This window comes from Centroberyx gerrardi, chromosome 12, assembly GCF_048128805.1.
Source record: "Centroberyx gerrardi isolate f3 chromosome 12, fCenGer3.hap1.cur.20231027, whole genome shotgun sequence".
Classification (NCBI taxonomy): Eukaryota; Metazoa; Chordata; class Actinopteri; order Beryciformes; family Berycidae; genus Centroberyx; species Centroberyx gerrardi.
This window is the reverse complement of record NC_136008.1, coordinates 15,777,748-15,802,275: the sequence shown is the minus strand read 5'-3', so window position 1 is coordinate 15,802,275 and position 24,528 is coordinate 15,777,748. Positions and strand designations below refer to the sequence as shown.

General features: G+C 41.2%; 1 protein-coding gene across 1 annotated transcript; it reads left to right on the top strand.

Moving 5' to 3' along the window:
• The first annotated feature begins 9,954 nt into the window (after positions 1–9,954).
• On the top strand, positions 9,955–24,470 carry jazf1b (JAZF zinc finger 1b). The gene is made up of 5 exons (XM_071900459.2): positions 9,955–10,069; positions 19,119–19,191; positions 19,903–20,099; positions 21,534–21,703; positions 22,491–24,470. The coding sequence occupies exons 1-5, from the start codon at positions 9,955–9,957 to the stop codon at positions 22,665–22,667; spliced, it is 732 nt and encodes a 243-aa protein (XP_071756560.1). The 3' UTR covers positions 22,668–24,470.
• Positions 24,471–24,528: the final 58 nt, after the last annotated feature.

The following is a 24,528-nucleotide window of genomic DNA, read 5'->3' as shown; positions in this document are numbered from 1 at the left end:
AACGCATCAGAAATTTAAGGCAGTGTTGAGCATGAATACCTTCATACACTATATACATGTGTGTCTTTTTCACGGGTACAGACTATTTCCTCTAGCACAGTCAAAACATTCAAATATTGTGTTATGCTAAGCAGTGCTGTTTTCCTAACAAGCTATACTTCATGACTGAGCCTGCAGAAAAGGGTCTGGACAGGGTCTCTCTGTCAGAGAGCAATGAGCACTGGTTCTCTCTTTCTTTCACCAGTTCACTCCGTCTCTTCTAATGGGCCCCTGGACTCTCACCTGGTCTGCTTTGACACAACGAAACCTCAAAGTGAAAACTGTTTACCTCAGATTCCAAACATGACTAACATTACTGATGAAGTTCTGGACATTGAGCACTAACTAGACCGAGGGACGATGGCAAGTACAAGAACCACGACTTCAAAAAGTTTGCACGTGCCGCTGATTGTTCATGGCTTCAGCCAACATTTAAGGCCACAATTTTATCTCAAATAAAGTTACTTGCATAGAATTTTCACTTGTTTCCAAAAACCTCTATTCACACATTTTCAGGCATAACTAATTATTGTTCAACACCTATGTAAATCACTTGGTCTATCTAATTCCAAACCTTAACAACAAACCACAAAATCACATATCACTATAGCACTGATATAACAGAACTGATATAGTGCGTCTATGAATATCAGGACAGGGATCGTGCAAAAACTGGACCCATGAATGATTTCTTTATCTTCCTGTTTCTAAAAAAGGCCTAGATCATTTCATCACATTTACCAGGAAATCCAAACCATATGACGCATAAAACACTGAAACATGGATTCTGTGAATGCCTCTGCGAATTATCCAATAGCTTTCACACTTCAAATTATCAGTACTCAACGCCCTTTCCTTGGAAGGGGCACTTGGCTCTCATTTGATATAGATGTTTTAGTTTAGCAGAGGAAATTTGGTTACACTTTACATTAACTATATCCCGATGTGAGAGAGGGGAAGGATTAGGGGCCGGAGTTCGATTTCAAGAGGAACTGGGGAGGAATTCTCCAGGTAGACCACATATTAGAATTTAAACAATATGGTGAGGAAAAGAGGGGTTGGGGTGCAAAGGCATACGGGGTTACAGCAAGCACAAACATGCGCAGCAACTCAAACCTCCAGCTCCCTGGCCTGGGCCTTTGACAGCGCAAGTTCAAGGTGGGATCACGGCGAACCCCTGAGGCGGGGAACACGGCCCTCTTAGACAATGTGTGCTGTGGATTTCTGCTCTCGACCTGAATGCGTGACAAAAAGGCCACTGAGAGGTAAACATCAATAACTATCAATTACTGCTCCCTTCATGTAAACGCACAATACAAAAATACCCCCTCACAAGGGCCATCATGGCACTGACACTGCTCATAATAGACTTGATATTCACTGGAGTCTATGCAGAAGATAAAGTATTCACACTATAGCTGTATGTTTGTCTTGGGAAAAGGAGGAACAAGCATGAGAGTGCAGACTGGGCTGCTATTAGTACAAAAGTGCAGAGGGACAAATATAAAACAGGTATCTTGATCTCGAAATTAGAATTTAGGCCAAACTGTCGATTGTATGCGCTGCTCACTGTTTTTAATATGATTCCTGTCATTTAAACCACTTTACTTACTACTTTATCATAATCATTAACAGAGGAATATTTCACCTTGAGCACATGCAACAAATGTCAAAACAAACTGGCTGCATCATGTCACATTTTCATTGCAAGGAGGTAAGCAGTTAGACCCTAATCAAGTTGAACACTTGTAGGGACGTGTAGAAGTTAAATCTGCATCAGTTACTAAACAACACACTCAGTCTTTGCTATTTTGTAATTGTCTTATTTTTATGTTGTGCCCGGATTATTTCCCTTGTCCAGTGTTTGACTTGGCTATTCAAGGTCCTTCGGTAGAATGTGCAGTATGATTATATTCAGATTTTCCAGATTTGACATGAACAAAACTTTTATTTATCACAGATTAGTTAATAATTTCTGATGAAAATTGTAAGTTGCAAGTGTTAACTCTACTTATTTGTAATCTCTGATAAAGGATAATAACAAAATATCCTGAATATCCAGATGGCAAAAGAGAAAAAAGCTTTTACTTTAATACTTTAATGCTTTTACTTAATATCATAGCTACTATATCAACTTCTTCCCAATTTCTCAAACTTTTGCTTTTATTTCATTTTACTTAATTCTACTTTGAAACAGTGTATCTTCCTGGTCTCAAATGCAACTGAAGGTTAATAATGCCTTGATTTTTATTTTTATTTTAGTTTTCTGCCAGCTTTTTTCTCAATCTATTTTTCAAAGCAATAACAATTATTAATGGCTCAGTTATTACGATTAAACATAAAGCTCTTACCATTATCAAGTGTTATTAACACAACTAAATAAAACAAGAGGGAAACAAAGACTAAAACTGTAGGGCTACACAATCATTTAGCAGCATTAAAGCAGCGCGCATGGGAAACAAGTGGTTATTGCTAAAACAAGAGTGGTGGCGGGCCTCGCCGTCACATAAACATAATGACAGTGGAGAGTAATCAAAAGATTAAAACATCTTTTTTTTTCAGCCCGTAGCCACAAGCGCGCCTCGTCAGCACAACCCTCCTGAAACCCTCAACATCTCAGCGGTTAATCAAATATCGACTGGTCTGCAGAATGACGTAATGTTGGTTACATTCCTCTTCAAGAGAAAAGGAACATAAATGTCTTAGGAATACGGAGCATCACGCTGTTCTTTTAACTCCCATGACAGCAACACCGCCAGGCTATCATTTTGGAGATGATCATTGGTAAACCGCATCACGCAGCAGTCCGGACAAACGCCGGCTCTGCGTATCCCTGGATGGGACAAGCATGACAATGATGCAGAGACCAAGCTTTCTTGCGGCTTTTAGAAGGGATGGTAAAACTAAAACCTTTGTCAGATTGTAATGCCTATGAATATGAAGTGTAATGAGAACATAATTTGCAATGGTCCATAGTATTCACGCGTCTCTTTTGCCTCGGACTGGAGATGAATTCCTGCAGACTTGCCTCCGCTGCTACCTGACAGACAGAGAGCAGCGGGCAGCACTTGACTCCGCGCTCAACTTCAACAACAGTCAACAGATAGGCCGACACGCACGGACACTGAACTGAGATGACAATGCATGTTACTCCAATGAACGGAAACATAAGTCTTTGTCTCATTTAGTTGCATGCATGAATGAGTAGAGAATAAGAAAACATCTTGGCCGGGACATACGCGAGCAGAACAAGCTGTTGCATGAAAGGAGGAAAAAAAAAAAAGTAACAAGGAACGGTTTTAACTAACAGAACAAATCTGCCACGGCACATGCACGGTCTCCTGCATGATCAAATGATGACTTTGACTTACCAAACAAGTGTAGAAAATGTGAAGCAGTCTCTCAGAAGAAACCACGTTGGACTGAGAAAAGATTACAATACGTTCTATTTAGAGAAGCATAACGTCACCCCTGGGTGACGTCACGTGGGATTCCTGAACTTCTAAATCATTGCGGTCCGCTTGGAGGCGGCGCGAGCAGGGCGGAGTTTGCAAATGCACGCCCAGGCATGGACACTGCTGGACTTGAAGTGGGTGTGGCGCATAGCTGGGGCTTCTCTGTTGACCAATTAGCCACGCAATGCTCACTGCAGCCTATTGCGTCCTGATTGAACTGTTTCATAAACATGACTACTTAACCAGCACACAGACCTCAGTTAATTAAGCGTCAAATAAGAACACTACGCTATTTGCAACTGGCTCACTCACTTCACTTAAAATACTAAGGCTTTATAAATACCACAATATGGCATTCATTTAATCCTGTCACTTCAAGTACTAGAAACTGCAGCAATGCAACAACCCCCCCAATTAATAAGAAAATGCATCCTTTCCTTTCGCCCCTCTGTCAATAAGAAATAATGGAGCCACTCTGAGTAAATACATAATTGGTGAGGGATTATGTTGACCTCTAAAAGTTGTTTTTAAGAGATGGCATTGCAGAGACAAAAAAGTGAACAATATTCTTCTAATAACCAGAGTGAGGTTAATTGATGCAGGAGGTATCAAAGGATGGACAGCTTATCGTCCCACATCCATCAACCAAACAGCTCTGCAGTCAAACAGAGCCATTTGAGCGCACTCCAAGGTGTTTATGTCAGGCAGGAGTTTTATGCACACATTAAAAAGCTTAACTGTTTAGGGTACATAAGGTCTATAGACTGCTGTGGTGATTGTACAGGCTGCGGCTGTGTTGCACAATCACTAAGGCTCCGTATCCCTGTGTCTGACATCGTGATTGGAAGCTGCCTATTGTCCAGTGACACATACTTCATATTTCAGAGCATTAGAGCTACATTACTGTTAAGCCTAGTATTAGACCTCACTGAGAGGACTGAACAGCTCACTGACTTTGCTAAAATTACAACTACTTTGCTGATATTCCCACTCATACTTTTTCTACTTTTTTCCTACACTTAACAAAAAGAAGTACTCTTTCTAAAATGTGCCACAAATGACTTTTTCCAAACACCTTCAGTGCCATCATTAACTCCTTTATGTGCACATGCCTGAGAAAATGCTAAGTATAATAATACACACACTTCCTCCACAAAGCCCTTTATGAAATGTGTGCCTCAGCTACAGCACATTAGAAGAGATTTAAACAGCTTTAGAGTACAAACCATTTAGGCTGGAGCTCTGTGTGACCTGTTGGTGCCGACTGGCTGTGATTTCTTGGGCCACAGACACCGGTAGTGAAGCTATCCTGGGCTCCAGGGATTAATGACTCCTCATGCAGTGAGAAATGTTTACCACTCGCCTGCGACCACTCCACTAGACGCACTAAGAGCTCTGTCACTGAAACAATAACGCAGTCTGAAAAGCCCCCATAACTCAGAGCTTCTCCGCCTCTGTCTTTTAAGCAGAGCTTTAATCAACGTTTATGACATCCTTTTGTCTCTTTATTGCCAATATATTTCCCAACCAATCCAAACATTATGTTCCCAGAGGACCAGACTATTAAGGGTGGAAAGAGCCGATACAGTTTGGGTCAATGACCCACACTAAAGCAGATTTGATCTATATTATACTAAACCTTTTACTATTATCCCTTTCTGCAATGCTTTTGAGAAAGATCACCTTGAGAAGATTAGCACTTTAACTAGCACCACAGAGGATGCTTTGTTGAAGCAGGTGCACAAGGCACAAGAGGCTGAATAACTCTGTGCAGTTTCACATGGAGCTTTTCATTATTTTGTGAATAAAATATAAAAGAGATATTTTACTTTGCTCAACCATCAAAGATGAAAACTGTTCTGTTTGATCTTGCAGATAGATGGAATGTTACTGTCTCACATTGTTTACTTCTTTCCATATCTTGAGCAGAGACGACTGTGCCTGCAGGGATGGAAATGTTGAGGTGTTGGGCTCTCAGTAATGCTGCGTGCCTTTCCTCTTTACAGTGCCTCAGGCAGGAGAAGTAAGATACCAATTTAAACCAATTGCATATTGAGTTTTATGCTTTCCTGACGTCCAACAAACTCCAGCCGGTATGTAATACCTTTGTTTACTTATCAAAGGTATTACATACCGGCTGGAGGACAAAAAACAGAGTAGATGTTGTTCCTATGAAATTTCTTAAAGATGTATTCAAATGAATCACTGCAAGCGTGGTTTTTGAACATTAATTGTTTAGAGCTCCCTGATGAAGGCCAATGCTGAAACTTTTGTAAGTGTTTTTTTTTATGTCCCTAGATGAGCCCATGAAATAAGGCTTTTTTTTTATTTTTCAAAGAAGAGTGCCTTGGACTTTTGTTTCATTTAATCACTGCAAGCATTTGATCTATTATCAATGGCTCTCTGGCCACAGGTATTTTCCTTCTAGTTTTAAATATGCAATGGTTCAACCTTTTCTTAAGAAACCAAGTCTTGACCGCTTGTCTCCTGCAAACTATAGCTCCATCTCCAAACTGCCCTTTTTATCCAAGGTTTTAGAGAAAGTTGTCTCAACCCAACTGATATCATTTATGTGTCAAAATAATATCTTTGAGAAATTCCAATCTGCTTTTGGAGCGCTTCATAATGCAGAGACTGCTCTCCTTAGAGTGACCATTGACCTTCTTTCACTGGAAGATGCAGGGAATGTTCCATTTTAATTCTTTTAGATCTTGGTGCGGCCTTCAAAACTGTGGACAAGACCATTTTATTTGATTGATGAAAATGGGATAAATTGGGTTGGTGTCAGGGACAGAGCTCTTCACTGGTTCAACTCATATCTTTCCAATAGAATATTTTCAGTCAACATAGGCTCCTCAGGAGACATTACATGTGGTGTCCCACAGGGTTTTATTTTGAGCCCCATCTTATTCTTCATTTACATGCTTCCACTTGGACGTATTATTAAGATTATCAGCTGGGGTCCATAATCTATCTAATGACTAATATGAAATATGGAAATGTATGAATATCTATGTTAAGATTAAGACAGGAGTTACATATCATATGACAGCTGTGAGGGGTCGTCCTGTAGATTTATGATGGTGTAGCCTGATACATCATTCTTTTTGACATCTGATTGGGCTTCTGTATGGGCTCACCCTGGATTATGGCACAAATAGCATTTGTAAAAAATATTTGTAAAAAGCGCTTTTGAAAAGTGCTATATAAATATTAATATTATTTTTAATATTGTTGTTACTAGATTTTAATTTTTGTTGATACAAATTATAATTTGTTTACTAATATTTACGTAAACATCAGATAATCTTATTCTTCCATGAGATTATACTTCATTTGTGGAGAGATGCTGCCATTGTGTTATGCCTTGCATTATAATTTACCTTGGTCTGCAAAACCTTCTGCTCTGTTGACTTCCCAGTTGACAATTCATAAATAAACACAATGAGGATTTGAACTTGAAATAAACGCTGGACTCCCAGGGGAGTCTTAGACCTGGAAAATGTTCAAGCCATTATGCTTAATTTGATGGGTTGGACTATTCCTTTGCTGGGTGTTGAGGAACTTGTAGAAGTAAGTAAGAATCAAGAGCCTATCTGACTTTAGCATGTGGGAGCGCAGTATTGTGTGCATATGTATACTTTAACTAACAGTGAGTGAATTAAGTTGTTGGGCAGCTCAAAGAGGGCAAAATGATTTAGTCACTTACCAGCAGCTCAGTCAAATCTGATTTGTCTTCATGTAGTATATGTGTGTTTCCACATTGAGGTTAAACAACCTATTCAGTAAATCTCTCGCGCAGAAAATCACAAATGCATCTATTACCTCATCTACTTTTATGGGCTATAACGAATTGAAGAGTAGTGATTAGTTGCAGCTTTGCTCATCAAGAGCGACCATCAATAAATAACTGTGAATAGGCAATGCCAACATTTCAAATGAAAGCCATCAACTTGCTCGAACAGGGGGCTGAGTGTGATGTAATGCTTTCAAAGTAATATCCCACACTGCTCTCCAGCATCCCTGGAAAAATGGGTTTACCAGCACCGTGGTGCCTGATCTGAAACTGGGCTGGGCCCAGTGAAGACCCATTACACCACCACCAGGCGCAGACCCAAGGCTGCTCCATGCCAATAAACGTGACAGGGAAAGTAACAGGAGACTGTTGAAGTTAGTTAATCTTATTATAATTGTAATTTTATATTTTCAAAGTGACGTTTTCATCCATTTGCAGTAGGATCTGACCCCTTTTGGAATGAGATTATACCTTTAACTGGGCTGTAAACTCACAAAAACAAAGAATATGAATATTCACTGTCTAAATACCAGTGATACGTATATTTACCTTTATGTAGTGTAGACATAGTGTTGGCATGATCCCCACTCTGTTCCACACGCAACAGCTGTCGAAAAAAAGGACACATTAGTTAAATTTGTGTAATTATTGTGAGACAAAATCTTTCAGATCTGTCAATCTGAGCAGCACTTTGAGTGGAACTTGCACACACATTCCATACTTACATTCTGTGACCTTTAACTTAAATAAATAGTCATAATTTAATCTATAGCAATATGAGCAAACTGGTCACTTTTGAGGATCGAGAGCACCTAACATATCACAATGTCAATAGCCTATGTGTTGTTTAATGTCTTTCAGCCTGCCTCAATCTTAAACAATTTTGAATGAATAAAATCATCTATCATCAATACACGGTGGATGGATTGATCTTGATGATACTGACTCCACGTAGTGATTCAGAGGTAATATCATGATGCATAACTTGATTAAAATATCTTTGAAACTGCTCTCTTCTGCTCTCTCTCTCTCTGTTGTATTAGTATGATTTATGCACAAGCACTCTTGCTAAAGTTTGGGATAGTTGTAGAAGACCCTGAAATTAGTGTATACAAAGAACAAAGACTCTCATTTATCTATTGACCAACACTGCCACACTGTGGACATAAGAAAGAGCTGCAAGAGGGTTTTGGTTTTTTTTGTTAGTTAGCTAGCCTACTTGTTGATTGCCAAAGATTCAACAGAGCTGCTTTCAGTGTGGACTCTATGCCACAACTGAATCGTTTACATTAGATTGCACGTGAAAATAAACGTGGACTCAAATCCCATCAGGCTGTAGCATTCAATTGGAATAAATATGACTTCCTTATCTGCAACGTCATTACTTCTTATTGGTTCCCTACTTAAGTCTGCAGTACAGCAAATGCTTGTGTATGTTTTTTTGAGATAGACCTGTGTGCTTTTGTGATGCACTTCATTCATGTTGGTACAGGATGTGTTACACTTACAAAGCCAGGCTGTCGTTATAGTACATTTAGTTTCTGGTGAACCCTTCTTTGTCGATCATTGAGAGAGAGAGAGGAAGCGATAAAAAAATAATCAAAGGACTGCCTCAAAGTTGTGAGTATTCATCAGGTAATAATAATGATGCCGATAAACTATACGGCCCCTCCCTCGTCCTCCTCCGTCCTGCCAACGCTATGCTAAAAGAACCGGTGTCAAGCCGTTAGGAATTAAAAAACCTGACTTCCGCTCATACATTTCAAAATAAAACTTTTTGGCGAACATAGGTTGCAACGGCGTAATACAAATAGTACTCAGTAGATTTAGGTTATGTGTTTGCGTCTTTGTGAATGTTTGCCTTTTTATGGCTTATTCTGTCTGACTTTAGATCAGGTGATCTTCTTCCCTCTCTATAGCCATTAAGAATAGCCTAATTTTGCCACTGCTAAGGTAAGAAGGGCTTTATCAAGATAGTAAACGTCCTTCTAAGTTTTTTGGTATGTGGTTTGTTCATCTTTCATCACGAAATACTATGGACCAACATAGAATATATATTTTTTTACAGCTATAGTTTCACTCGATATTTAGTGATCCAATGAGTAGTTTGATTGAGCAATATGCCAGGAGAGCCCGTGGTTTCTAATAGAAACATCAAATGTTCAAAAAGTCTTACATTTTTAATCAATTATAGTAAAAAATATATATTTTTCATCTAGTAATGTAGTTCTCGAAATGCAGCTAAACAAAGAGGTTGCTAAGTGACACGTGAGTGGTGGTTTTCAGTAGGCACATTAATAATATAATACTGTAATAGGTAATATCATGATATATTCATATAAATTCACAATATTATATCAGAGGTGTGTGTTTATCGAGTAATTTAGGCTACTTCCTACGTGATTCAGACATTCAGTCCGAACAAAGAACTGAAACTATCCGTTCCCCAATTATTATTCTTTTTTCACAGGTGACAAATTTTACGCTTTTACTTTGAAGGCAAAATCGCATCACTTCCTGTCTCGTTCTGTCTGTGGCTGGCTTGACGCATCTCCGAGCAGCTCCTGCGCGCCGCCCCTGCGCTCCAGCTGTTTACACCGCTGTCTGCCTGCTGTTGCTCCGCTCTCCGCTGCTGCTGCTCTCATTTTAAATGCAGCAGCGACCATGACTGGCATCGCCGCTGCTTCTTTCTTTTCCAACACATGCAGGTTCGGGGGCTGCGGACTTCACTTCGAGTCTCTGGCCGAGCTTATCGTGCACATCGAGGATAACCACATCGGTAAGCTGTCGAGCCGACGGGTAATATGCGCTGTACTCTGCAATGGCTGAGGTTTGCAGCTAGCAAGAAGTGGCTAGCGAGCTAGCAAGTTACTTCCTGCGTCCTGACAACCCTGTTGCTAGGTGTGGTAGCTATTGATGTTTCTATGTAGATATTGCTATTGCTATTCACCATCTGCAGTATGGTATGAGACGCCGGTTCGTTGTTTTGCTGCAACATACCAGTGAAACACCGCCGAGCCGAGCCGACAATTTCACTGCGCCGTGTCGGGCTTGGTCGCTCGAGCAATATTGTGGAAGCGCAAGGCCCGCGCGCAGAGCTGCCTTTAAAGCGTCATGAGTTGACTTGCAGCTGGCACAAGCCAATGAAAACACATTGAGTAATGATTAGTTTGTTTCCATCCGATTGACAACATAAATCATAACACTTGCAAGGAAGTAAGGACGCACTCTTAGGTTTGTCATCAGGCTAAACCAACTCACTGTCTTAGTGGATGTCATGTCTAATTAACCACTTTAAGAAGTGTCAGTTACCACCACATAGGATCAAACACTGCTTCACCGCCACTCTAATCAATTGCAATCCCCTTTTAATCAATGTCTTCTTATTGTCAGGAATTAAGCTATCTTTTTTGATGCAGTTTATCTTTTCCAACCATTCTAACGTGTTAATGGCATTTAAGTGGCCTATCTGTGCAAACATCTAATTTTGCTGCACATTTCAGCACTTGTGTTTTGGTTCTGTCAGGATAGGTTTTCATTAAGAGTTGTACAGCAGCTGTGGGCTCTTTTGCCTATTGCTGGTGTTTTTGGGGGTGTGTAAATATGTCCACTCTCTGGAAATAGACTAGATGTGAGTCATCCTGGGAGGTCACACACAGCTCTCCTCTCCCATGTACACTGGTGTTGCAGCTACAGCCTGCGTTTGTCTAGGGACATATTTGGAGGGATACAAGAATCACTCAGAGTAACCAATAACTCAATATTGATTATTATATTACCAGTGCCATAACATGTCATTATTTCATAACTCCTTCAAAACAAGGCTCTATGGACCATTTAGTTAGGGTTGGTATTTAAATGTAGTGTTTGTCTACTGGTTCTACAAGATATTGACCATCCCAGAATAGATCTATGAACACGGAGGCCTCTCACCATGCAATACTGTCAAAAAACCTCATAGCCCTCAGAGACAGAGTTGTGTCATTGGCTGGAATGCAGGGATAAATGATGACATACACTTGTGAAGCAGATTGGTAGAGACTGCGGTGGTTGCCATGGTGACGTGTAGACTTGGGCCTTGACTCTGCCTCATAACCAGGCCTGCATGAGTGCAGCATGGTCATGCAAATCATGTCGTGTCGTATCATCATATCTTATCATTGTATCATATCAAACATTTAAATGGAATAAGTAAGGCGTCTAGAAGATATGAATATTGCTATTGTTGGGTTTGGACAGTGTTGATTCATAGAAATGCATGTGGAATAGGGATACTATTTGCCATGCAGAGTAGTGCCACATGTTATTGTAGTGTGATGGATAAGGTGCTGTCATAGGAAAGGCCTGCGGGAAAAGAGATGGATCCACCTGCTCTGTGAGCATGACCCAATCCCCCCACAGTCAAGCTGCATACAGTCAGGAGACTTAATATGTGGTGGTGGTGGTGGTATTGGGGACATTTGGGATCTAAGGGTTTCCTCCTGTACTGTTATAAAAAGTCAGTAACCCCTAATTCAACTGAAACTGAATTGTCAGAAATGGAGACCTATGAGACACAGTTTGTACAGGTGATCTCAGCCATACAAAGATTTAAGTATCAAGTGTATTCTGTTTTAAAGTGCGTTTAAAACACGGTCACCGCACACTTTACAGACACGTATTAAAACAACTATTTGAAAACATACAGACAGGCAATTAAGAAGAAGAGGACAGCAAGTGGGGATTGCAATGCCTAGTGCAGCCTGGGTATAGTCCATAGTAGTCATCATTACATGTAATTACACACATATAGAGCAGCAGTGGAAATAAGACTCTGACGTTTCTGTTTTTATCTTCAAAGGTTATGTACTGTGGTTTCATCTTCTGCTGTACATTTGCATGAACTACTTCCTGTATTTTGAAGTTCCAAATGAATCTGATCTTACAGGCAATAGCATCATGTAAGAAATACGAAATATAAAAATCACGAGGAGTGTTCAACATTTTTTTCTGAGGCTATTCCATTTTATTGCCATGGCCAAATGAATGGAGGGCTTTGAATTAAGAAAGGGCATGTGACAATTCTGTTTATAAATGATGCCATTCTGTTCATTCATTATTTATTGATAGGCCCAGGGTTATAAAACAACAGAATCTACTAGGTAGAAATTGTTTGTGTGCTTCACATTTATTTTGTGAAAATGATTGTAATTGGCTATCAGGCTATATTTTTCTGCCTTGTTATTCAATGATATAATTATATATATCAGGTAAGGGCATCTGAAATTCAGTGCATCTTTCTCAATAGATGTGACAAGAAAGTGAGGATGTGAACCAACTTATGGATTTATAAGGCACCTAATATTTACTCACTTCTGTGTACAGGAGGTGAAAAATATTTATTTTTCCCATGGAGAAGTATTTAGTATATGTTATTATATTTTTATTTACTTCAATATCTGATTTAAGAAAATGAAGAAGAAGCATGGAATGGAATTTATGTGTGGACATTGCTTTAGGGTTGTTCATTTAATTTCAAGTGGCCAGTATAATACTACAGGGCTAATGCATTTATCGCTTCTTTTTGTCACTATTTTACCATATCTGGATACTTAATAAAGCTTCAGCATATTTCAGTAAGAAACTAGAAGCTAATTTACCTTTATCTTCCATGATATATATTACACTGTGATTTCTGGTAAATGCTAAAAGCATTTGGGCATTTATATAATCGTATATCTTTGTATCAGGTACTCCACAAAGTGCATTCCACTCCTCATAGTTTCACACTGTTAGTTGTTACATCTGTTCACCAAATCCAATATTTCAGACGGTTATTATTGAAGTCGACATGGCCCAGCTGTCTCTCTGTTGTTCTTGTTTGTTGCTTGACTGGCTTTAATATCCTCTGCCCTCTGATTGCGTGCTGTGCATGTGTCCGAGGTGTTAGCCATAGGAAAAATGCACCAAATGACTTATTGGGGAATAATGAGGCAATTAGTTGGCCTAGAGTGGAAAAACTCTGCAGCCCCCCTCCTTCGTCCGCTGGCCTGTGCCCACTTGGAGAAGTGCGAAATCTTGCGCGTCCTGCCAAGTGCCTGTGAAGCATAATTACAGAGAGAGTGCTTGATTTGGCCTGTCTTCCTCCTCATCTGGTGGCCTGCTGCTTAAAGCACATTCTCCTTTATAATTAGGCGCCTGGAAAACAAGCTCACATTCTTGTCCCTATTTTCCCCAGCCAGCTTGCTGGTTGGGTCTGTGAACAATAGGTGGCGCTGCTCTGCTGTTGATTGAGGGCCTTTACTTGATATGCCTTGTCTGCAAAATAGAAGATAATGGTGCTTTTTAGTAACACACACAGATCAGAGCTCAGTTCCCAGTCTGATTTTTTCCCATTATATAATACAGTCACCAATCATAAGGTCTAGCTTCAGTAAATGACAATTATTGAGAGGAGAATTAATATTAATATATTGAGAGAAATAATTGGTGGTGTAAAGGATACTTCTCATGCTTGAGTATATCTTAATCATTTTGTGGTAGGCTATTTCTTGTATATTAACTAAAAGCCTAATTGATACAAGTTCAATGGCCACTTGAAGTCGGTTATTACAGTAACTTTGAAATTCAAACAGTTATAAGATATCATTGGTCATAGCTGATGTTGAACAAGTTATCACATTTTGATTTAAAACATAAGCAATGTGTGGAAAAAGAGCTGTACTAATCTTGAGGGGTCAGATTTGACCTTTAAAAAAACTAATATCAAATAATATATTCAAATACAGAATCATTTCCAGCCCACATGATTTATAATGAAAAAAGTCCAATGGATCAGCTAATGCGTCTCCTCTTATGGTCCACCCTTATGACAGCAGTTGATAATATGAGTATTAGCTGGTCTACTTAGGACTTTGTTAACAAATTCAGGTTTAACAGAGCAGATGCTAATGAGCCCCATCAGTCTGTAAATTACTGGGAAGAGCAAAGTTTAACATTGAGGCGAAGCCATGTTGTTAGGCTTGCGAGATCTGCTAAATGGTCTGGTATTCTTGTGTGGTATAAAAACTGCATGCACCAAGCCACTGATATGTTTACTTTGTCACTGAGCTCCCAGGCCACAGTAGACCAGAGGTAAATAGAGACCATGTTATTCAGACCTGTGAGTGTCTGTACTGCTGGGGTCTGGCATAATGATGGCCTGAAGTGTCCAGGCTTAGTGGCCTGGTCTAACAATGGGTCTGTTTGTTGCTGCTCCTCACTGGGGGCTCATTTAGAAGATTTTGGTATGCACCCCCAAATCTGAGCGGAAGTAATAAATTTGGGAAGCAGTAACTGGTGCCCCGATCGCTGCACCTGGTGGACCTAATTACATTTCCCCATCCCCCGACACCGCCGCTCCTGTTCCTGTGCTGTGATTCTGAGATGAGGGGCTGCTGTACTCTATAAAACATTCTTTATGGGAGATAATGTGCAGGCTTTGTTGACACAACAAGGGTGTGTAGTTTGGTGCAGGGCAAATTGTGGGATCTTACTGAAATTTGTGTTTTTATAAGTGTATGTATTGGGGTTAGAAGGGCTGATGTCAGCGATTGCTGATATGACTGAGGTTCCTCCCTTTAATTAATTCTTCATTTAAAGGCCTAATGTATCCCGGAGAAACCACCTTGCCTTAATGAACTACTAACCCACCCGAAAAGAATTTCATTAGTATAGGTTTCAATGGGGAGTTTTAGTGTCCCAGGATGGCTTATGGTGTTTCAAAGGCGTTTCCACCACACTATGAATCAAATTCTGGGGGAAACACTGAATACTTACAATTTTTGGCTTGAAAATGGTAAAACAAAGATGTCGAATATCGGCTCAAAATACCAGCTATCTGCAACTTCAATCTAAAAATATCCGTATTGGCCGTCAAAATCTAAAATGTATGCAGTGAGTAGCAAAGAGGCAAAATGTGTGCATGTGTGTTTCAGTCTCCATCTGTACTAAAGATAGTTTTAATGTCACCAGGCTTTGTCAGGAACCTGCAAAGGCAGCTTACACATGGGCGCTTGACTGAGTTTCATTTCCTCCTTAGAGGTCACATCTTAATGAATTACCTGTGCCACCACTCCTGGAAAGGCCCCCCGCTGCTCAGAGCCGTCATAAACATGTCACCATGATGCTCACCACTCTACACTGCCCCACAGTGCATTTAGCCAAGAGGGTGGACGGGACAGCCAGAGACTGCTGGAAAATGAGGGAGGGAGGTGTGATTGAGTCTGGGGCAAGCCATGTGTGTATGTGCGTGTGTGTGTATGTGTGTTTGTGTGTGTGTGAAGGGGGTGGGAGGTGGGGGGGTAATGAGAGGGCAGCAGGCGTCACTTCCCGTGTTGCCTAAGGAAGCTTGTTGTGTGTTATCATCCCTTGGTTTCCTGTTGCAGGCTGGTCACAGGGGCCCTAATGAGGACATGGTTATTGCATCATGTTTCTGCTCTCATGCAGTGCAACCAGTGAATCACTGTCACTACAAGCTCCCAAAGACATGTTTCACACATAGACATTTACAATAGGTACAGACATTGCTCCATATGTAAATCAAGGTTGATGTGCATTGGGTTATATCAACACAAGCTGAGCAGCTTGGTTAAATCATATCCATTATATGTATTCCACTACATCTGCTCTGCTTCTCCACCTATCTTTTTCCCACATCCTCTGTTTCACCATATAAACAACTGGCGCTCATAGGAAGTGATTGTTTCCCCCTGCAACCAGGGAAAGTGAACAAATACACTTATGTTTTCCAGAAGGCCCCTGATAGTTGGCCACCAAGGTGGACCACCTGTGTAGTTCGATTAGAGGGTTTCCCATCTCCGCTCGAGGCTCCTTGGTCCTGGTCCTAATCTGAGGTGGCTTTTCGGTGCCGGTGGCCCCAGAAGAATAGCAGGGGCTGTGGGGGATTGGCCCCTGCAGGCCCCTTTCTTCTCAGTCCCCAACTGAGGTGTGTGTGATTTACAGTGTGTGGGAGCGGATTGATCCACAGCTATTTGAGCAGTCGGTGAGCAGCCTGCCCTTCCACTCCTGGACGCTCATTAGGGATCTTAGGAGGGATTTCTTGTGCACTCACGCACACACATACCAACACACACTGCTCAGAACATTCTCTGCACCGCCTCCAGCTTTTGGCAGGGGAATAATGCCGTTATTAATGTGTCTTTCTTACTTTATGTTTCCATGACTGGGAGCAGGCTGGAGAGTAGAGAGAGGTGTGCAGTCCTTCTCACTGGGGCTAAATCCGCCATTAATGAAACACTTGCTTAGGATTGTGGCCCCGAGAGAAACCTCCTGAGTCTTAGGCGCTGAGGTTTGGGCTGCTCTTAGGGCCTACCTGCCAGTATCAAGAAACCCTGCCACTATTTTATCATCAGCCAAAAAGCTTGGCCTTAAACTTTGAGTGGATGACGCCCATGTCTTTTGCTCCTTGACTTGGATTTCTGCTAGCCCTCCAAAATTGTATGCTTTCCCCTCTAGACTTGAAAGTGGTTTAGTTTAAAAGTTGAAAGTACACTGTGCGCGGCGGTGCTACTCCCCCGGGTGCCAGTCAATACAGGGAGAATCAAAGTCAAAAAGCTATGATTCTGTGAGCGAACCTGACGAAGCAACGACATGCAACGCGTAGATCGCTGCTTTGGTTTTATAGTCTACAACCACTATTTAGTCTATTAATAATAGAATAGAACGAGTCGATCTAATTCCTTCTGGTGTGCGCTGAATTACTTTTTGAGTTTGGTTCAGTTTAAATTGAACTGGTCAACGTTGCTCTTCACGGCAGGATTAAGCTAGTAGTCTATACTGTTCAGATGCAGGGTGTAGTCTATCTTACATGTTCCCTTTATGGATGATTAGAGTAGTGCATCTGTGAGCCATTACCACAGTAACAATACATTGTGTGTGTGTGTGTGTGTGTGTGTGTGTGTGTATGTGTGTGAGAGAGAGAGAGAGTGTACTTTGAATTTACACCATGTCTGTTTTTTTTCACACGGTTTACACTTTTGTCCACATTCAACTTGGCATAGATTCCTTGTTAAAGATTCTAGATGATAAAATGACTAAGATCCATTTGCGATCGGGTCCACCCAAAGAGAAGTTAGAACTTTTTTTTATGAGAGGTTACTAGGTGAGAGATCAACACTGACCAAGGTGCTTTTCTGCAGTGGATTGTAAAGGAACTGGAAGGCACCTGGGGAGCACAAACCTCCGCCAATGCTGAACAATTCTCCAACTTGCTGTAACACCCAAAGACTTAATTCCTATCTCTTAAAGTTAAATTGATTTCATTTGTTGACCCTGCTAACATGCCCGTAGGATTTGGAATCAAGTCCGTTAGTTTCATAGTTATGAATAAAAAGAGATAATCATCTAATGGCAAAATCCCAGATCTGGGATCAGCACCAAAATGTAGTCAATTGTTCCATGGCCCAAGGCCTATTTGTCCACCACGTTTCAGACAGGCAAACAAACGAACAGGAGTGAAAACATAACCTCCTTGGTGGAAGTAATCATTGAGTATGACTAACAGTTTTATTACAGCCTCACAAAGGTGTTGCTTACCCCATTGACCATGAAAACTTACACTATGCCCATGTGTTTGTACCATTGCCCTACTGATTTAATAAGTATATCAACTTGGCCGTTGTTTTTTGTCCTCACTGAATGTTCAGATTTTGTTTGAATTGCACTCTTAAGTCATGTGCTTTGCAGAGGCTTAGTTTAAAATTGAATAATATCACAATGGCCTTAGGTGTAAGTGCTGTGTATAAATGAGCTTGTGAATGGAAACCAGCAATACTTTTAACCACATGGGGGTAGCAGTCTTTCACAGCTCTGTTAGAGGCAGGCAGGGAGGCCCAGCTGGTGAGTGGTAGACAGTGTTGTTTTATGGGGCATCTCTCTTCTCCCACATGGATAGCAGTGGCCAGGCTGTTTGAAGTCAGGCCTGGTTCACCTCAGGGTGTGGAGATTGGCCACTGTAGCACTGTAGAGCAAGCTGCATGTCTGGAGCACAGCATGGGAAAACAGTATGTGTCAACTGTGGTCACGTATGAGCAATATGGTGTCTGCAGCAAGGCTATTCAAAAAAGGGAGTGGAAATTCGAAAAAGAAACCGCTAGAGATCTCACTTTTTTGATGCTGATTTTTAATACAAAACAACTGTGTAGAAACATAAGGCGTAAGATAGACTGCACCCTGCATTTTACCAACATAGGGCACTAGTTTAAACCTGCTGTGAAGGGCACCAGTTCAACTTAAACTGACCAACATTTAGGTCTAGAGGAGAAAACATACAATTTAGAGGTTAAGCAGAAATCTAAATCAAGAAACCAATGTCAGTCTGAGGAGCTGGGATACAAGATGGTTTGTGGAGGATCTCCAGCAGCACTTTGCTCAACAGTGACTGCAGTCTAGACAGTGGCACATGACATCATATTCAATCTAATTGCAAATTGCACAATATCCTGCAACTTTACTGTCTATCGGTTACTGCCACTGAATAGTCTTTCTTAACCTTATTAATCCAGTGAAGAATTTGTCTGAGCATGCATTGCTCTTTTTCAACACAACCTTTTAGAGTCATACACACACACAACCACACCTGGGAGTTACCCAGTTCAGCCACAGTGTTCTACTGTTGGCCAGTGAGCAGCTCCACTGAAGCAAGTGGGGGTTTAGTACCTTGCTCAAGGGGAACATTGATGTTAGTTTTGAAGGCAACCCTTTGGTCACAAGCTTGCATCTCTAACATTGAGGTGACTAAAACCCCCTAATTTCCTAATACACCCTCTCTTTCTCTCTCCCCTCCGCAGACACAGACCCCCGTCTTCTGGAGAAGCAGGAGCAGCAACAGCCCACCTATGTTGCCCTCAGCTATATCAACAGGTGAACAGCACAGTTTACACTGTTTTAAAAATTAACACAATTATGATTAAGTTGTAAATAAATCTACTTCATAAATTTACCTAAATCCAAAATAATAATGACATTAATGTTGTTAGCCTTTGGCCCAGTAAAAGATTTGTCTTTAAAGCCTGCTTTGTCAGTTATTGTAAATTACTGCGCCCTATCAGGGCTTTGCTACTTTGTAGTTCCACAAGCAAATTCAAATGTCATCTGGTGGATTACTCAGATTAATTGCTTCAACATTTGGTAATTGCATTTTATATTGCCCTGGGCTCATCCCAGTCTTCTTTGATATAGTGCTTGAATAGTGGTTTTAAAGGCCTTATGCAACAAGTCAGTGTACAAGAGGGTCTGCCGCTGTCTTGATGTGGTTTCAGCTTAATCTGTTAATTCCACTTTTACTTTAACAATGTCTGTGTTAACATTTCATTTTTATGATATACATTTACCAAAGACTTTACTATCTGTCATAAACCCTGGTATTAGATTTTTTTTTCATGGGAATGGAGCCAATGATATATTGATTCCAAGCATATGTTCTACAGTAGCAAAAACCAACGCTAGAGCTTTATAAACGCCCGGAGGCCCTCGCTGTAACAAGTCTCTGACAGTGCATGGAACGAGATGACCCTCTTCACCAAAAGGTCGATCTCAACCCTTACCAGCTTTATATCTCACGCTTAATGCCAGGTTCATGACAGACGCTGCACGGCGAGAGCACGAGGCCCTGAAGAAGAAGGTGCAGCCCAAGTTGTCTCTGTCTCTGACAGGCAGTCTGTCTCGCAGCAGTGTGTCCGCTCCCCCTCGCCACGCCAGTGGCAACCTCACCCCTCCGGTTACCCCACCCATCACCCCTTCCTCCTCCTTCCGCAGCAGCACACCTACAGGTAACCATAGCAGCACCCTCAACACCCTCACCTGACACCCTCACCTCTCTGGTTAGACGCCCAGTGTGCCGTGATCCCTGGCTTTGGAATGCACTTTCTAAGTTGTTGACTAGCCAAGCAGCAGGGTGGCGTAGTGAGTAAGGAGACCGTCCTTCAGCCAGGAGGCCCATGTTCAAGCCACCATGACAGCAGGCATCCACCCTGCTGAAGGGTCTTTGAATCTGAATCCCTACCAGCTCCAGAGACGCAGTGCTGTGACCATCCTATGGACGAGGGCAAAGAGAGAAATTCCTTTTCCGGGATCAATAAAAAATCACAATGCTGCTCCTTCTTTGCTCTTACTCAAAGACATGATGTAAGATAAAAGTCAAACTCTTTTCAGGTCTTACTCACCGTGGTAGATAAAGATCCTTATCATAATTCCCATCATAATAGCTGTATCAACTGTAACAGTTGAACTAGATGTCAAGTCATATTATCATATTATCAGCTTTTCAAATGATAGGATTTTCAACATATATGTACAGCTATAATTGTTTTGCGTCTGTGTATTTTGCCACCTAAAATTGAAATACGGTGTTATGATTTTATAGCTCCTGCAAAACACTTTTCCCCCCACTGATGTTGATCCTAATACTGAGATTTGTGACATTCCACTGCTAACTTCCATATTTTGTTATCCATAATGTTGTCCATCTCTATTTGTTATCCATGTTACTAAAGGTACTGACCCTGGTGCATGGCTGAATTTATGGAACTATGCAAATTAATTATCCTATGTATGTGGTTTTAACAAGTACATTATTTTGGCGTCAACAGGATAAGAGTTGCGGAGATTAATGCAGGGCTTGAGGAGACTCCTTTCTGAAATAGCTTCCATTCACTCCTTAGAGAAACAAGGACAACTCTCACAGTCCATTATATACACTGGAATGAAGCTGAATTGCTTAATTCACTACAGTGTACATAACATCTGCCCGTTTTCCCGTGTCCTTAGTTTTAAAATATGCGTTTGTCTTGTCTTTTTGGTTCTTGAGGTTTTGGGTTTTTAAATAACATCCTTAATTGTTAATTGATAATACAATAGCAGCTTATTGACCCCAAGACCTTGAGGAAAATGCTAAATTCTTTCCCACGATTGGCATGATTCAGTCTTTCCACTAACTTGGGCACAGTAACAGAAGAAGTAGAGAATATGGGAACACTATCCCAAAACACATGCTGAGAAACTGTAATAGTCCACGCTTGTCAATCCAAAAGCTCAAAGGCCAGGATGCCCCAGCCAAAGATTAAGTCATGCAGTCTGCATAAACCAGAGCTTCTTGGAGTTTGGAGACCAGTGTGTATGATCCCACGTCTGGTACTGATGCCCCGACTGAATCACTCACCGTTTGGCTGTCTGTCTGTCCGCCTTTCACCCCCCTCCCCCCACAGGTAGTGAGTGTGATGAAGAGGAGGTAGACTATGAGGAGTCCGACAGCGATGAGTCGTGGACCACAGAGAGCGCCATCAGCTCCGAGTCCATCCTCAGCTCCATGTGCATGAACGGAGGGGACGAGAAGCCTTTCGCCTGCCCCGTCCCCGGCTGTAAAAAGAGATACAAGGTAGGTCTAACTCAACCTTCCCCTCAAACCACTTATCATGATATTTGTGGCTGAATACATAATTCAGGGGTGTGAAATATTCCTACCGTGCCCAGAGACACCAAATGAAAAACTGTGAGATTCGCGTAGCGTACTTTCTCCATGCAAACCAGCTCGGATGGATGTAAAATCACAATTGATATCCTGCTGTTGAGAATGGAAAATAGGGTCTTGGTTGAGCATTACAGCATGTCAACATTGATGCATACATCCAGTCCACTTGATGTGGAGTTTTACTGGATTTTCCATTCACATCTGGGGTGTGTGGTTGGGATAAATTATGTGCAGCCTGAGAAAATTGCATTGCTGACGTGAATGACAGAGTTATGGGCGATGACTTAGTCTTGGGCAGCAGGCAGCACTAGGCATTTGTTTAGAAAGAGAACAAGATAGTTTTAGAATAAGAAAATAGACGTTTTATTTCCCCCCTCTCTAAAGCCTTGTGTCCACTGACCACTTCTTTTTAGCTGTAAGTTCTTGAGAGATAGTTGACGGAAGCGCATGAGACAGCTGGAAACCTGTTTGAAGTGCGGTGCTCTTTTGCTAAAAGTTGAAATACTATTAGCTTACACTGCTTGGTGCTCTGAGTGGTAAAAAGATGCTAAGCTCTCAGTGTTGTTGGCACCGTGTAACAGTGCGTCCTTCTCATTGTAAATGAGGAAAAAGAAGCCGATGCTGTTAAGAGAAGTTCCTGGTGGATACACAACCTAAGAGTCAGCTGTGCTTCATTCTCTGTGCTTCCTTACAGAATGTGAACGGGATCAAGTACCATGCCAAGAATGGCCACCGAACCCAGATAAGGGTGCGCAAACCCTTCAAGTGCCGATGTGGGAAGAGCTACAAAACGTCTCAGGGTCTCCGCCACCACACCATCAACTTCCACCCACCCGTGTCTACTGACATCATCCGCAAGATGCAGCAGTAGAGTGCGACAATGGATCAACCAGCCACTTCCCAAACCATCTGAACACCACCATCACCAGCAATGGCTGTTTCTCATTCCACCCCCTTCTCCTCATCCTTCAATCCCCACCCTCCTCTTTCTCTTTCTCTCTCTCTCTCTCTCTCCTTCCACCAACCACTCTACCGACACTACTTTTTGATCGCATGCTTTAAATGTATTATGATTCATCTTTTTTATTTGGAATGTTGCATCTTTATGTAGTTCACAGTTTTGTACTTTTGCACATTTAAGCTATCATTCATCTATTTGAATTTATTTGTTTGACATGTGGTGCTCATTGCTGATGAGGGCATGTTGTAGACTAGAGAACGGCTATGTCAAGGCAAGAGTAGCCTAGCATGTAGGAGATCCTGCTTTGTAGGCAGTGTGAAGGCACAAGAATGAATGGAAAGATTGGATTTTTTTTTTTTAGAGAAAGGAAGCATCACTACCATACCTCTGTCAACCCAATGTCTCATATGAGCCTAAAAATGGGACGGAGGCAGAGGGGAAAAAAAATCTGAATGTGTGTAATATAACATCAGATATCCAACCTCAATCTGAAAAGATTTGTATATAGGCTATCCTACATTCTCTATCAAATTTAATGTTTATAATCAGGTGTTGGACTTTGTTACCATTCTTTTCATATCACTAAAGTGCAAGATCAACCTCACAAGTATTCTAGACCGTTTCTCCTCTGTTTTAAGTGCAAACATTTTTGTGTTGGCGCCAAAAGATGATCTCAGGTGACGTTCGCAAGCATTTCAGCACCACAATTCTGCCCAAGTGTTCTGATGGTATTTAGAGTCTCTTATGCTGTTCCTTGGAATCATGGGAACTCTGCGTCATTGTTCCTGGTCACTTTCCTAGAGAGTTAAGCAGTTCTCCTTGCTATTTTGTGGTGAGGGATTTAAGCACTTTTTGTAACCAGTTGCCAACAAATGTGTGTTTTGTTGCCAATATCTCTTGTTTTTGGTGTATGTATAGTAGTTACTGAAACGGGGCAGAAGGCCTTGAGAGCAGAAGTTCTGCAAGATCTACATTGTTCCAAGGGAAGATCTACACCAAACCTCCAGTATTTCCTCTTTGTTGTGAGATTTATGTATCTAGTTGCCTTGAATTGTAGACCTCAGCATTCCAATCCAGTACAGCTCTTTGGCTTGATTTTGACAATTAAGGTCTATTTAGCCTAACATAGACATTCTACAAACATGGCTTGGTCCAGATCGCGTGCTGTTTCTCCAATCTTTGACTGACCCCTGGCCTGACAACATCGTGTGATTATCCTTGTCATGGAAAGAAAAAAAGGAGGCCTACATTAACCATGTATTTCCACTCATTACATCCTTACATTCCTCCTGTTTGGCTGTGAGTGAATCACATCTGTGGCTCCTATTTTGTGCCATAATGATTTAATGTCAGGTAAGGATACCTAGACCACCTCACCCCTGAAGAACTGCAGGATCATAACATGCCACCGGGGTTGAGAGGGAGACAACAGTGGCCCATTAAATAACATCTTTACTGCATGGATGTTAATGTTGTTAAGGAACTACAGTCCAATTGAGAATTGTGACAGTATTGTACTGCCAGTGTGGAGGGAAGTATTTGATATATTGTGTACAGTGAATGTATTATGTGTTAAGTGCATTAAATTATATTTTCATATGTTTCTGGAGAAAAAAAAAACCAATACTATAAATGTGTATGAGGTAAAGGCAAAACCAGAGGTTGTTTTGGAAACTAATGGTGATGTACTGTATTTCTTCAAAATAAAGCTGCTTCATGTAAACTTTTATTACATTTAGAATAAAAGTTCCTCTGATGTGTGCCTAACGGT

Coding starts and splice junctions, on each gene's coding strand:
- jazf1b (XM_071900459.2), top strand. CDS start 9,955: ATGACTGGCATCGCCGCTGCTTCTTTCTTTTCCAACACATGCAGGTTC. Junction 19,192..19,902: donor GCCCTCAGCTATATCAACAG/GTGAACAGCACA, acceptor GCTTAATGCCAG/GTTCATGACAGACGCTGCAC. Junction 20,100..21,533: donor CCGCAGCAGCACACCTACAG/GTAACCATAGCA, acceptor CTCCCCCCACAG/GTAGTGAGTGTGATGAAGAG.